At 44.2% G+C, this 14,914-nt stretch overlaps 1 protein-coding gene across 6 annotated transcripts in view; it reads right to left on the bottom strand.

Moving 5' to 3' along the window:
- Positions 1-2,394: 2,394 nt before the first annotated feature.
- The window catches only part of SEZ6 (seizure related 6 homolog), a 449,183-nt gene continuing 436,663 nt past the window's right edge, over positions 2,395-14,914 (bottom strand). For 3 of the 6 annotated variants that reach the window (XM_033921141.1, XM_033921139.1, XM_033921142.1), the window contains 6 exons: positions 6,830-7,021; positions 6,452-6,646; positions 6,095-6,133; positions 5,396-5,516; positions 5,096-5,198; positions 2,395-4,048 (listed from right to left, as the gene is read on the bottom strand). In XM_033921141.1, coding sequence (XP_033777032.1) covers positions 4,019-4,048; positions 5,096-5,198; positions 5,396-5,516; positions 6,095-6,133; positions 6,452-6,646; positions 6,830-7,021 — 680 coding nt within the window. In that variant the 3' untranslated portion in view covers positions 2,395-4,018. The remainder of the gene's footprint in view (positions 4,049-5,095; positions 5,199-5,395; positions 5,517-6,094; positions 6,134-6,451; positions 6,647-6,829; positions 7,022-14,914) is intronic. The other 3 variants (XM_033921140.1, XM_033921143.1, XM_033921145.1) reach the window with 3 other exon arrangements.

The raw sequence follows: 14,914 nt of genomic DNA on the forward strand, positions 1-14,914 counted from the left end.
GGGGAGCAGTATTCTTTTTAATGCTTGTATTAGTTATTTAGAATTTTATTATGTAACATGTTATTATTATATTGTATGCTGAGTACCTATTGTGTAAACCGCTATGAACTGCGGGTTAGACGGTATATAAAAATAAATTATTATTATTATTATTTAGGCTGCACTTAACATCCAGTATCTATCCATGCGAATAAGTAGGGAAAGCATGCAGAGTATTGCATTCTTTCCAACTTCTCTGTGGGTTTTTATATATACATAGGCTTAAAATGTTTATTTGCAATGCCCTAAGCTCAAAAGTTGTATAAATTATGCTTCTGCTTTGAGCGGGGAGACATGGGGAAAAAATTTAAGACTGCGGGGATAGGAGGGGACAAGGATGAAAACTGCAGGGACAGTGAGGGGACGGGAATGAATTTTTGTCCCTGAGTCACTCTCTACTCTGAGTCTTTTTATGATCCCGAGGAGTAAAACAGATTTTATGCTGCATATCCTAGGAATAAGCAGTGGATTTCCCCGAGCCATCTCAATAATGACCTATGGACTTATTTTTTAGGAAATTATCCAAACCTTTTTTAAACCTTGCTAACCTAACTGATTTCATCACATTATCCGGCAATGAATTCCAGGGTTTAATTACACGTTGTTTGAAGAAATATTTTCTCTGGTCTGTTTTAAATCTACTACTTAGTAGCTTCATCGCATGCCCCCCCTAGTCCTAGTATTTTTGGAAAGAGTAAACAAACGATTCACAACTACCCTTTCCACTCCACTCAGCTGAAAAGCTCTAGCTGCTTTAGCCTTTCCTCATAGGTAAGTCATCTTATCCCTTTTATCATTTTTGTCACTCTTCTCTGTACCTTTTCTAATTCCACTACATCTTTTTTGAGATACGGCAAACAGAATTGCACATAGTATTCAAGGTGTGGCCATACCATAGAGTGATACAAGGGCATTATAACATTTCATCTTTGTTATCCATTCCTTTTCTGATAATTCATAATATTCTATGTGCTTTCTTAACTACCTTTGGAACTTTGACACTTTCAAATAAAGTCCATTTAGGAACATCATCACTCCACAGAGGTTTTTTTTTGGCTTTCTACCTACCACCACACATTGAGCTGAGGGTTTCAACATATCCTCAACGATGACATCTATTTAATCTTTTTGTTTGGAACCAAAGTACAGTACTGTATTTTTCACTCCATAAGATGCACTTTTTTCCCCAAAAGTGGGTGGAAATGTCTGTGTGTCTTATGGAGTGAATATTGCGTCACAGACCATGATGCGCAGTGTTCTCCCTAGCGTCTTTTAGCTGGGCACTCCACCCAGCTAATTTAGGTAAGTGTCTGGCTGTCTGCCAGGGAAACTTATACCGTTTTTCACCTTTTTAAAATCCTGGTGGTCCAGAGGTGTATTGATAGGAGTGAGCTTTTCACTCTCCTGCCCCGCACTGAGCCTCTCCCTCGCTGGATGGCTGCCTCAGATCTCGCGAGAAGTGACGGCAGCCATTCAGGGAGCTGCACGAGCCCAGGCTGGAGCGTGAAAAGCTCACTCCTGCCTTGTGTGCCGCTGGCTGCGAGGTCTGAGGCAGCCGTCCAGCTAGGGAGGGGCTCTGTGTGGGGCTGGAGCGTAGAAAGCTCGCTCCTGCTGATACACTGCTGGACCACCAGGATTCAAAAAGGTGAAAAAAGGTACGGGAGTGGGGGAGCGGTAAAATTTGTTAGTTGGCTGGGACGGATCCCTCCTGTCCCGGCCTACCACTAGACCACCAGAGGGGGGACAAGGTACAGGGTAGGGAGGTGGGACAGGGTATAGAAAACTAGAACAGTGCTTGAACCTTAAAGTCTCTCCTCATTTGTTAATGACAGTGATGATGGTTCTTAAATACCGCTGTTGACTTTACATGGTTGAAATATTATTCTGCTATATTGTATTAAATATGGGGTCCTTTTACTAAGGCGTGATAGCCGTTTTAGCGTGCATTAAATATTAGCGCATGCTAAATGATAACGCATCCATTATATCCTACGGACGCGTTAACGTTTAGTGCCCACTATAATGGCTAGCATGCCTTAGTAAAAGGAACCCTATATTAGTACACCATTTGATTCTGAATATTTTTTTTCTTGTTTTCCTCCTCTAAACCTAGGTGCGTCTTATGGTCAGGTGCGTTTTATAGTGCAGAAAATACGGTACTTCTTTCCTGCCTCATCTGAATGATTCCTTTTGCCCTTTTCTAAACTATTCTTTATTCTTTTTTTTTTTTTTTTGGGGGGGGGGAGAAGAGGAGAGGAAAACTACTTTCAATCTAGTCCTGTATGCCTGTTTTTGGGAAGCACCTTGTAGGACACCACGCAAATGATGAAATAAACAAACCTTACTGTGGTTTTATTTCAATTACAAATTTAAAAATTATGCAAAATGCCCTAATTCTGTAAAAGAGGAATGAGTGGAAGCCAAGCAATCATTTAAGTTACAGACTCTGATTTAAGAGCAGAATATAAAAAGTCTAAATACTGTTAAAGTTGTGGCTTTTCCAGTGTGTTTCCATCGGTAGAAAAAGGAAACTCGGCAAAGCATGTCCATCCAAAGAAAAGAATATTTTATGGATAAATGAGAAAGGTCCATGTTTAGTTGCTGAGTTTTGTAACTTCCTCAGAAAGTTAATTCAAGGGAACTAAGATTTTATTAGTGACTACACTGCTGGGTGGGGTACTGCCCCATCTCTATGAGAGACAGAAATTGCTTTAAACAGTAAAAGTACAGAAAACTGACCCAGCTCTCTCAGATCACCAGAATGTATCAAGTATTATGGAAATGAAAGCATCTCTCCTTGTCATTTCATCTTTTCTATTCTACACTTGTCTTGCCCCTAAGCTAAGAGTTTGCCACTGTACTGAGACTCCAGGAATACTTTCTGCTCTCAGTCGGAACTGGGGTTGATGCTGGCGATTCGAGTATCAACAGATAAATGAAGATTGCAAGGGAACTGGCCAGAAAGCCTTTCCTCGTGTCATATTTTTACTAGTAAAATCAGATTATGTACATCCCACCCCTCCTAGCTGCTGTGATATCATCCTTGTCTTGGGTCAAGGATCTCATGACTACATGAGCATCTCACACATGAGCTAGTGGAAGTTATAACCTTTTAATACATGATCCTTTGCCACGTGTGAAGTCTAATTAACACACCTGATGTGATTACAGAGTTTCTATGGCGTTGTGCATGGACACTGTCTTAGGATTTCCTGAGAGTTCTTTTCTCTATAGCAGCCTACTGTCTGGGCAGAGTAGGGCAGGGTAGGGTAGAGTTAATGGCCACCAGCTAACCATCAGTGCAGCTGCAGACCATGTGTGTGCAGTTTTCCTCTCTTCTTTCAGGTAGCTCAGACCCTGTTAACCGTGTGGTAGTATGTATTAGGACTTGAGACTGACAGAAGTCCATAATGTGAGAATGAGGGAGGAGTTGCCATCTTTACTGATGACTCAGGTATGGGGGCTCAACCCTATACAGCATGCTGTATATTTCACTTTGCTAAAGGCAAGGCAGGAGCGAACGTCAGAGGTAGTAAAGAGCTGGGAAGTCTGAGGCTGTTTCTGTGCGGAGCTAACTCTCTTCTGACAGATGAAGCATGTCGTGATGTATTTATAATGAGTGGGTCCTATGTAGTTTATACTGCAGGTGTAATACACATCTTCCTTTGGGATGGCAGAGGAGTTGAGGGCACTAATCAGTAGCAGGACGGAGCTGCGAGGAAGGAGTGGATCTTCAGGATGGGAAAACAACTGGAAGGGAGGAGTGCTGTTTGAAGTCAAGTGTGGCAGTTGTTGCTGTGTCGGTCAATACACATCTTCTTACTGGCCCAGGTGGCATTAAGGGACCAGAGAAAGCTGTCAGTTATTTCTGCAACATAAATTAGGTGTGTGGGAATAGAGGCTAGCGGGGGCGAAGAGCTTCTTCCCCTCCCCCTCTCCTTCGGCTTTGGGTCGGGTGAGGCTGCTTCTCCAGTGCTTTCTAGATGGACACTTCATACTCTCTCATTTCCTGAAAAGGAAATAGCAGTGATTAGGCACTGGCATTTGGTAAATATTTTATTTCTCAACAGTTTAGCAGTGAATGGAGGTTAGAATAAGCTGGCAACAAACATGTACCTCAGCTTTGTCTCAGGCATTACATTGTGGTGCCTATCTGTCTTTAACTAATAACACATAACACAACCCTCAGAAACATTCTACTTTCTTATGCTATCAGTCAATGGATTTCTGTTTTCCGTTTTTCTATTTTTAGATTGTAAACTACTTTGGCTTGTTTTTCAGGAAAGGTGTATAGAAAATCCAAATAAATAATAAATCATGGCGTATTTTGGTAATATTCTGGGCCATTTCCACAGGTCAAATGGTGGTTCAGCGGCAGAAATGGGTTAGTTGAAAATGGGACAGGATTATAGCTCCCAGGTACTCCACTCATCAATCTTATTTGTGCCTATCTCTTCTACTGCCAGCTCCAGAGTCTGTTCCTTCTACCTTGCTGTACCATATGCCCGGAACAGACTTTCTGACCTGGTGTTTTATGTTCCCTTTCTGGTCATAATTATTCAGAGCTATAAACCTACCTGTTGAGGCTGCTTCTAAATCCTAACCCTTACCTGTTCATACCCATGCTGCTTTTAATCAAAATAAATCAAACTCGTGAATTATCATATTTGCCTTGTTCGTTTTAGTCCCTGCACAATAGACAATCTATGTAAAAGAGAAGTCTTGTATTTGTACATGTACAGTGTTGTATGTCTAATAGTGCTACCATGACACTTATAATGGAGGGTTGTGGAATGGTGGCAATGAGGACTGACTGATGCAATGATAGTGGCAGTAGTCATTACAACAGTGATGGTAATGATGATGGTGATAACACTGATGACTGGTGTTAATGCGAATAGCAGTAGTGATAATATGAGTTGTAATTCTCAAGCCATTCCTGCCAGGACTATGACTCGGCACAGTTTAGGCTCCCCAGAGACTGCTGTACTTCTGGGATTAGTGCCTTGTGTCTGAAATGGGGCAGGGAAAGGGTGTTGTTAACCTCATTACTTACTCCTGTTTCAAAGGTGGGATTGTCAAAAGCAGACTCCACTGTAACATGGCTATAGTGGTAAGAGCCAGGGAGAGGAATGCGAAGGGAGCTTTTTCCCTGAAGCCTGAGGACAAGTAAAGAATTTGAAAGGTCAGAGAAGAGCACAGGAAGAATGGATTAATCTGAACTATGCAGACTTTGCACCTAACTGGGTAAAAAGCAAGAATGAAGACATTTAAAATAAAAAAAGAACTTTGTTATCTGTATATGCAAGCATATCTCGCAGCTATAGAAACGAGGTCAGCTTAAGAAGATGCTTACTTTGTAAAGTAAAAATAAATTCCACCTATGACTACAGCGACAGCGGCCACAGGGATGAAGATGGAGAGCAAGAGATTTCTGCCTTCAGGATGGGCGTGTGAGATGGCAGATTTTGTTGCAGCTGCAGGACAGATACAGAAGAATTGTTAAAGCAGGGTTGATTACAGAGTAGTGAGAAGTAGATAAGCCAGGGTTCCTTTCCTTGATGCTCCTTGAGACCTCGCATGCCAAGTTAGGTTTCATTCCCTGAGACTTGCTTAGGTTGAAGGCCTTCTGCAGTTGGGACCTACCTATTCTACCTAACCTGTAGCTAGCTCTGAGTGCAGGTTTAGAAAAGCAGGTCATGAACTTCTGAGCCACGCTGAAACCGATAACGAAGGGGGACTCATTTTGTACTGGCTAGTTCTTCTCTACTTACTGCAAGACACTATCTCCCCCACAAAAAGACACTATGATATAAATTATAAGCACAATTACCTGTAAAGACTAAAAGCTAAATGCACTTGATCTTTCTTAGTTGAAAATCTATGTTTAATAGAGCACAATCAGGGGGCAGGGTCTGCTCGGTAACAGTGTCAATGGGTTAGGGTGGATTTAATCAAGCTGAAAGCTTCAACATCAGTCTAAGGGAGCAATTAATGAGGGACCCCACAACTACTGTGCTCAGAGAGGAAATATAGGGATTAGAGAGATTCTTACCATCCAGGCTGTGGTCATTGTAAAAGCCATCATTAGAAGCTGAGCCAAAGAAAAGGAGAAAATATTTTAAGAACCGATTCAGCAGAAATCAGATATTAGCAGCAATTTGAGGTTTTATAAACACATTTAAATGCATATATTTAAATATATATACAAGAAAAAAAAATAAAATAAATAAAACAAAACCATTCATGTGAGCACATATATTCTCAGCAAGCTCTACAGTTATGCATGAAAAAATAATTATTTTTTTTTTTTTACACATACATTGTAAAGCTTACCGGTAAGCACAAAAAGACATAGAGAGAGACCTACACCAAAACATACAGGCACATTCATGCATTTAGAGCCCTCTACCTTTACAGACAGGTGGTGGGTTGTTCCATTGAGAGGGGTGTCCAGAGATACACTTGATGCTGGCCTCCCCCACTAGCACATAGGCTGAAGCACATGAGAACTGCAGGACTTCCCCTGCCTGGTACAATGGCTTTTCAGGGCTTTGCAGAGCCTTTTCTGGCACTCCGGGGTTCTTGCAGACCTCATAAGTATCGGCTAGAAATATTACATGATAAGTAAAAGGAAAAAAGTCTTTTGTAGCAGAGTCAGCACCTTACTGCTGCAACCCCATTAGAGTTCCTCTTCATCAACCCAAGATTCAGAAAATGGGGAAGGTGTAAGGCTAAGGGATTCTATATGGCATGAGAGAAACAAACAAAGGTGTGATTTCACACTTACGAACACATTTGGGGAGGCGATCACTCCATTTTGGTGTCCTGGTTTGGCGGCTGTGGCAGGTCAAGAGGCTGCTCCCTATCAGCCTGTAACCCTTGTCACAGATGAAACGTACCGTGGAACCTACAGGGAACTTCGAACTGGTGAGGAGTCTGCGACTGTGAATTACATCTCCCGGGTCTGAGCATGAAGTTACTGCAGAGAGATGAGAGACAGAGAGAGTGAGGAAAGAGCACTTCCTCCTGCATCCTCTTGGTTTCAGCACTACCCTGAGAAAGTGGCCTCTCCCACATCGCCACAGCCTTGCCCTGAGACTCTCCCCTTATACCCTCATGTACTTGTCTCCAACTTGTGCCCTGCCTAGGGTGTGGGAGTAGTGTGGATCTTACAGCTCTTTTTTGCCAGGAATAGTTGATGGGGACTCAGAGCTATTCTGCCGAGACCTACTTAATTCCTTAAATCAGAGGCTTAATTTAAGGAAGCTTCAGCAGTTTGTGAGGTTACTCCCAGAAGCAGTAGAACACTTTTATACTGGGATTGTCCAAACTAGAGAATGACACGGTGACAAAATTCATCACCATTCCCGTTCCCACGGATAACTGTGGGAAACAATCCCTTGTCATTCTTTAGTGTCTATGTCAGCCTTAATCCTACACCAGCATTTTTCAATGCAAGGCTTGAGGGTCAGTGGTTGTGCCCATTCAAACTATGATTCTTATGTGAGCCAAGTAGAGGATAATGAACCCATTGTGACATCACTGATGAGGTTGGCTTTTAGGCATTGGTAGAATGAGGCATTATGACATCACAATCTCAGCTCTGGAATGTTGCTACTCTTTGGGTTTCTGCCAGGTACTTGGGACCTGGATTGGCCACTGCTGGAAATAGGATACTGGGCTTGATGGACCTTCAGTCTGTCCCAGTATGGCAATGTTTATGGTCTTATGTTCTAACCATCCTGTGTCATTCTTTAGTGTCTGTCTCAACCTCAGTCCTTCTACACCAACATTCTTCAATGCAAGGCTTGAGGGTCAGTGGTTGTGCCCATTCGTATTCTGCTTTTTCCCTCTCTCCTTAAAGAATGACATGGAGATGGTTTCCTGCGGTTATCTGCAGGGATGGGAACGGTGATGAATTTTGTCACCGTGTCATTTGGACAAACCCAACTCTTTCCCTGTGGGTTCCCCCCACCCCAGTTGCTGAAGTTTTGTGTAGGTGTACCAGTTCCCCAGACATGCCCTCTTTTTGAGGGCTGTGTTGGGGGTCCGGGCAGCTTTTTAATTTTTCTAATTTTGTTCGGCTTTCCGATTTTGGTGACGGTAAGAGAAGAAATATGCATGGGCCCGCTCTGCTGAAGCGTGTGCTCTGACTATCTGCTGTGCCAGTCTTCTGCCCCGAAATGGGAATTGACATCGACAGGGCAGAGGACCGGCACTTCCAACAGCGCACGCCTCAGCAGAGTGGTCCTGCATCTGAAGCAGCAGCAAGAGGGAACAGAAGCTAAGGAAGTAACATGGGAAGGAGAAAGGGGTTGGTGAGAACAACTGGATTGAAGATTAGGGAGAATGGGGAGAAGCTGAATGGAAGGATGGGGAGAAAGAGGGGGGTCATACTAATGGAAGGATGGGAGAGAAAAGGGGACCTGGGGTGGAAAAGGGGTAGAGGAGGACATGCTAATGGAAAGATGGAGGAAAATGGAACCTTAATGGAAAAGGGATAGAGTGGGGACACTAGATGAAAGGATGGGGAAAGAAGGAAAATGTTGGATGAAAGCTGAGGGCTGAAGCTGAGGGCAATATAGGGGTGCCACAAGGCGAAGGGGATCAGACGGAGGCTCAAGGGATGATAGCCCAGGAGGGGGCCGATAGGGCTAGAAAACCCAGAGGAAAAGCGGGGAAGTGGGGTGGAGGGAATGTGGGGAAACCGAAAGCTACGAGGGTAAAGGCTGAGGGCAAAGCTACGAGGGTAAAGGCTGAGAGCAAAGCAGAAGCACAGGGAACAGGAGAACTGACCGAAGTTCAAGGGGAGGCGGCCCAGGTAAATACAGAGGTGGAGGAAAAACGACGGGATCTGCGGTGCTTGTACGCAAATGCAAGAAGCCTCATGGCCAAGATGGGTGAACTAGAGGTCGTGGCCAAGGGGGAAGACCTGGATATAATTGGAATTACAGAAACATGGTGGACAGAGGAGAATCAATGGGATGTGGCACTGCCGGGGTACAAGCTCTACAGGAGGGACAGGACACACAAGAAGGGGGGAGGCATAGCAATATATATAAAGGACTCTATCTACTCGGTCGGGATGGATATGGCAAAGAAGGCAGAGGGGCTGGAATCGCTATGGGTCAAATTGCCGGGAAACAAGGGTGCAGTCATAAAACTGGGGCTATACTATCGCCCACCTGGTACACCAGAAGGAGTCGGACACGACTTGGAAGCTGAACTGAGACAAGAATGCAGGACTGGAAGTGTAACAGTGATGGGGGACTTCAACTACCCGGGGATTGACTGGAGTATGGGTCACTCCAACTGCACTAGGGAAACAGGATTTGTAGAAGCTGTGAGGGACTGCTTCATGGAGCAACTAGTCAGGGAACCGACGCGAGGGAGTGCTACTCTTGACCTCATCCTAAACGGATTAGGGGGGCCTGCAAGAGGGGTAGAAGTGGGAGGACCACTAGGCAACAGTGACCACAACGCGATCAGATTCACATTAGAAAGGGGGACACCCACAGGAAGGAGGACCGCAACGACTGCGCTCAATTTCAGGAAAGGGAACTATGTTGCTATGAGGGAAATGGTGGGGAGGAAGCTCAGAAACATCCTTAGGATGGAGACTGTAGGAAGCGCCTGGACCCTATTCAGGGACACCCTGCAGGAAGCACAAAGAAAGTACGTCCCCAGTTTCAGAAAAGGCGGCAAGAACAAGCGGTCAAAGGACCCGGTTTGGATCTCAACAGAAGTAAAGAGGGCAATAAATGACAAAAAAGTATCCTTCCGGCGATGGAAAAAGGACCCAACGGAGGAAAATCACCAGGCGCACAGGAAATGCCAAAAGGAATGCCACCGAGAGGTTAGAAAAGCAAAAGGGAAATATGAAGAAGGGCTGGCCAGGGAGGCGAAAAACTTCAAGGCATTCTTCAGTTACGTAAAGGGGAAGCGACCAGCAAGAGAGGAGGTGGGGCCGTTGGACGATGGGGATAGGAAGGGAGTGATTAAGGAGGATAAACAGGTAGCTGAGAGGTTGAACACATTCTTCTCGTCGGTTTTCACGAGAGAAGACACATCTAATATACCGGACTCAGAGGAACTCATGAGCGGGGAACAGGCTGAAAAATTGGAACACATAGAGGTAAGTAAGGAGGATGTCCTCAAACAGATAGACAGGTTAAAATGCGGCAAATCGCCGGGCCCGGACGGGATCCACCCAAGGGTTCTGAAGGAACTAAGACAAGAAATAGCGGGCACAATCCAGCATGTTTGCAACCTATCCTTGAAAACTGGAGAGGTACCAGAGGACTGGAAATTGGCGAATGTCACACCTATCTTCAAGAAGGGATCGAGGGGTGACCCCGGGAACTACAGGCCGGTGAGCCTGACTTCAATTACAGGGAAGATGGTGGAAGCTATGATCAAGGACAGTATTTGCGAGCACATCGAGAGAAATGGCCTACTGAGAACAAGCCAGCATGGATTCTGTAAGGGAAGGTCATGCTTAACGAACCTTCTGTACTTCTTCGAGGGAATAAGCAGTCGGGTGGACAATGGGGAACCTATAGACATCATTTACCTCAATTTTCAAAAGGCTTTCGACAAGGTGCCACACGAAAGGCTGCTTAGGAAGCTGTGGAACCACGGGGTGGGAGGGGATGTGCACAGATGGATCAAGCACTGGTTGTCGGGTAGACTGCAGAGGGTCGGAGTGAAGGGCCAATATTCTGACTGGCGGGGAGTCACGAGCGGTGTGCCACAGGGATCGGTGCTGGGGCCGTTACTCTTCAACATATTTATCAATGACCTGGAAAAGGAGGCAAAGTGCGAGGTTATAAAATTTGCAGACGATACCAAACTGTGCGGTAGAGTTAGGTCCAGGGAGGAGTGTGAGGACCTGCAAAGGGACCTGGACAAGCTGGAAGACTGGGCAAACAAATGGCAAATGCGCTTTAACGTGGAAAAATGCAAGGTCATGCATATAGGGAAAAAGAACCCGTTGTTCAACTACAAATTGGGGGGGGCATTGTTGGGAGACAGCAGACTTGAGAGAGACTTGGGTGTGCTGGTGGATGCATCACTGAAGCCATCTGCACAGTGTGCAGCAGCCTCGAAAAAAGCCAACAGGATGCTGGGCATCATAAAGAGGGGCATAACAACCAGGACGCGGGAAGTCATCATGCCATTGTATCGAGCGATGGTGCGTCCACATCTGGAATACTGCGTTCAGTATTGGTCGCCGCACCTCAAGAAGGACATGGCGGTACTTGAGAGAGTCCAAAGGAGAGCAACGAAACTGGTAAAGGGGCTGGAACACTGCCCATACGCCGAGAGATTAGATAGGCTGGGGCTCTTCTCTCTGGAAAAAAGGAGGCTCAGGGGAGATATGATAGAGACCTTCAAGATCATGAGGGGCATAGAGAGGGTGGATAGGGACAGATTCTTCAGACTGAAGGGGACAACAAGTACGAGGGGGCATTCGGAGAAACTGAAGGGAGATAGGTTCAAAACAAATGCAAGGAAGTTTTTTTTCACCCAAAGGGTCGTGGACACATGGAATGCGCTACCGGAGGAAGTGATCAGGCAGAGTACGGTACAGGGATTCAAACAGGGATTGGACGGATTCCTGAGGGATAAAGGGATCGTGGGATACTGAGAGAGATGCTGGGATGTAACACAGGTATAGAAAGCTAACCAGGTAATAAGTATAGTAACCCAACAGGTCGTGCATGTGCAAGACCGGAGGGTTAGGACTACGATGGGAAGATAGGACTTAAATGAGAAAACAAGGTGGCAAGGGAGCCCCTTCTAGTGATGCAGACAGGTTGTGACCTGTTTGGGCCGCCGCGGGAGCGGACTGCCGGGCAGGATGGACCTATGGTCTGACCCGGCGGAGGCACTGCTTATGTTCTTATGTTCTTATGTTCTAAAGGATGAGGGAGAGGAAGGGGGGATGTGCTAAATGGAAAGGTGAGGAGATAAAAAGGTGACATACTGGATAGAAAACGGACATAGAAAAGATATTGGATGGAAGGGTTGGGGAGGGCGTGCTAAATGGAAGGATAAGGAGAGAAAAAGAGGACATGCTGAATGGAAAAGGCATAGAGAGGTGCTGGATGGAAGGGTGGGGAGAGAGAGGGGTGATGCTGGATGGAAGTGAGGAGTGACCCAAGGGGGGAATGACACACTGGATTGAAATGGGAAGAGAGAGAAGGCCATGCTGAATGGAAAGGAGTAGAGGACAGAGTTAGTGAGAGACGGGGGAATAAGAGAAAGGGGAATGAGAGGTGTGGTATGAGAAAGTTGTAGACAGACAGTAAAAAGAGGGAAATTGAAGACTATATAGTAAGAATGAATGGAGAGAGGGAGTAAAAGAAATTGGGGTTCCCCCCCCCCCCTCAGCATTCTTCAATGATAGAGATGGATGAAGTAGCGGAGGAGATGAAGAAGACAGGAGGCGAGAGAAAAATGACAAATGAACACAAAAACTTGGCATGAGAGTTGAGAAGACAAAGGAAAGCAGAAAGCAGAGATTGGGACCAACATGATTAGAAAAATTAAACAGCTAAATAACAAAAGTAGAAAAAAGAATTGTAGTTTTAATACTGAATAAAGTATAAAACTCCCAGCTGAAAGTCTGATATATCATGGGGAAAGGGTAGGGGGATGCCATGGAAGGCAAGTCACACAGGGCACAATTATAGCTTGCTATGGCCCTGATTGCACACAGCTAGCATCTACCTAGGAAAGTGATGGAGCTGGGGGAGGAGTCATGTGTCCTTTATTTTTGTTTGTTTTCACAAATATGGTAACCCTAGTTTTGTGGAACATGAAATTGGTAGGGCTTTAGCCCTGTGGTTCACCCCTTACTAATTTCTATAATCCTTTCACAAGCACAGGTAATGAAATGACCGAGAAGGCTGCAAAAGTACATATTCAAGTAGAGGGCAGTTTTTAAACTAAACTAAAACTTAGTTTTATACACTGGGTCATTAACCAATTTGGAGCTCAACTCAGTTAACATTAAGAATAGAGTAATACGAAAGAAAAGAACAAAATAAATCTTTCAGGAAGGCTCTGAAGACAGTCTTGTTCGCTAAACATTTTGGAAATTAATTACTGTTTGGTGAACAAGACTGTCTTCAGAACCTTCCTGAAAGATAAGAAGGGGCCTAAGCTTCTTAGCGAGAGTGGCAAGTTATGCCAAAGTTTGGTTAGTTTGTAGGAGAAAGAATGGCTAAGTTTTCCGATAGATTTGATTTTGCCCTTAAGGGAAGGAAAGTTTTAATCTCTGAGAGCTCCTAGCCAGATGCGATCTGCACACATTCCAGTCCAAAGGGACAAGAGTGATACAGAGGCCAAATAAGATCTTGAATGCAATACAAATGCATTTAAATTGAATTCTCAAATGGACTGGAAGCCAATGGAGTTCTCTATGGAGAGAGTACACATGGTCAAACTTGGCTTACCAAAAATGAGTCTGGCAGCAGTATTCTATATTAGCTGGAGTCTCTGAAGGCTAGCCAACCATCATCTTCTTAGATTCTATTGCATAGAAAGTTTGTCTTCCTGGGGTTCAGGTTTTGTCTGCATATTTGAATTTTGAATTTTTAGTTACTTATTCTGTATTTGTTGAAAATCTCTTTTGGTACTAGTGTAGCTTGTGCTGATAGGAGATGATGGTGCATTGGTATTTGAGATGTCAGTGGGATAACAACATAAAACTCACTTATATACCACAAATACCATTAAGTTCTATGGGGTTCACAAAGACTAATACAAATGAATGGACATCCGATTTCTAACTTCCGAAGTATTCCCTAAAAGATACATTTTTAAGGCACGTCGAAATTGTTGATATGAAGTTGGGAATGTGAATATATGAGTTAAATCCCTAGTCCATGAGGCTGCCTGGAAAGATAGTAATCGTTCCTGAAATTTCTTGTATTTATATCATTTCACAGAAGGGAATGAAAACAATGAGTTTTTCTAGGATGTTTAGAATTTGTGATAATAAAAGATTCCATAAGATACTTAGGAACAGAGCCTGTTAGTGCCTTAAACCAAATACAGCTGAGCTTAAATGTAACCCGTGCCTCAACTGGAAGCCAGTGCAGTCGACGATAAGAATCAGTAACATGATCATACTTCTTTAATTTGAAAATCAGTCTGACTGCTGCATTCTGAATTATGCGTAGTCTATAAAAGTTTTTCTCGGTACCAGCAAGATGAACAATATTACAATAGTCCAACTGGCTAAGGACAAGTGATTGAACCAGCAAACGAAAGGAGTTAGTATCAAAATATGCTCTAATAGTTCTTAGTTTCCATAAAGTATAAAAACCCTTTTGAACCAATGAATCGACCTGATTTTTCATTGCAAGGATACGATCTAAAATTATGCCAAGTATCTTTATAGTTGACGTTATAGATTGTATTATTTAAAACAATAGATATAACGTTACTGAAGTGCTGCCTCTTCATAGACGAGGTTGCTGTTTGAGCTCTTTCAGTTCTGTAATAGCATGACAAGCTTGATTTATAGGTTCTACGTGTGTTTTTGCAAGATACTGTGGCCGATAGCGTAAGAGTTTGCTGCTTCTCAGTGCACTGGATTTTTGCGGTATCATCCGATTTTTAGGTGAGCTCTCTACACCTTCAAGTTCCAAGTTTATCCAAGTTTATTAAATAGTTTGATTTATCGCCTATTCAAAATTCTAGGCGATGTACAAATTGTTCAAAAATTTAGGTAACATCAGTGGCGTACCAAGGGGGGGGCGGTCCGCCCCGGGTACCAAGCCCTGAGGGGGTGCTCCCGGTCCGGTCCAGTTCCCCCCCCTGCGCCGGGTGTCGCGTCTGGAAACAGCCTGCAGCAAGA

This window comes from Geotrypetes seraphini, chromosome 15 (genome assembly GCF_902459505.1).
Source record: "Geotrypetes seraphini chromosome 15, aGeoSer1.1, whole genome shotgun sequence".
NCBI classification, from domain to species: domain Eukaryota; kingdom Metazoa; phylum Chordata; class Amphibia; order Gymnophiona; family Dermophiidae; genus Geotrypetes; species Geotrypetes seraphini.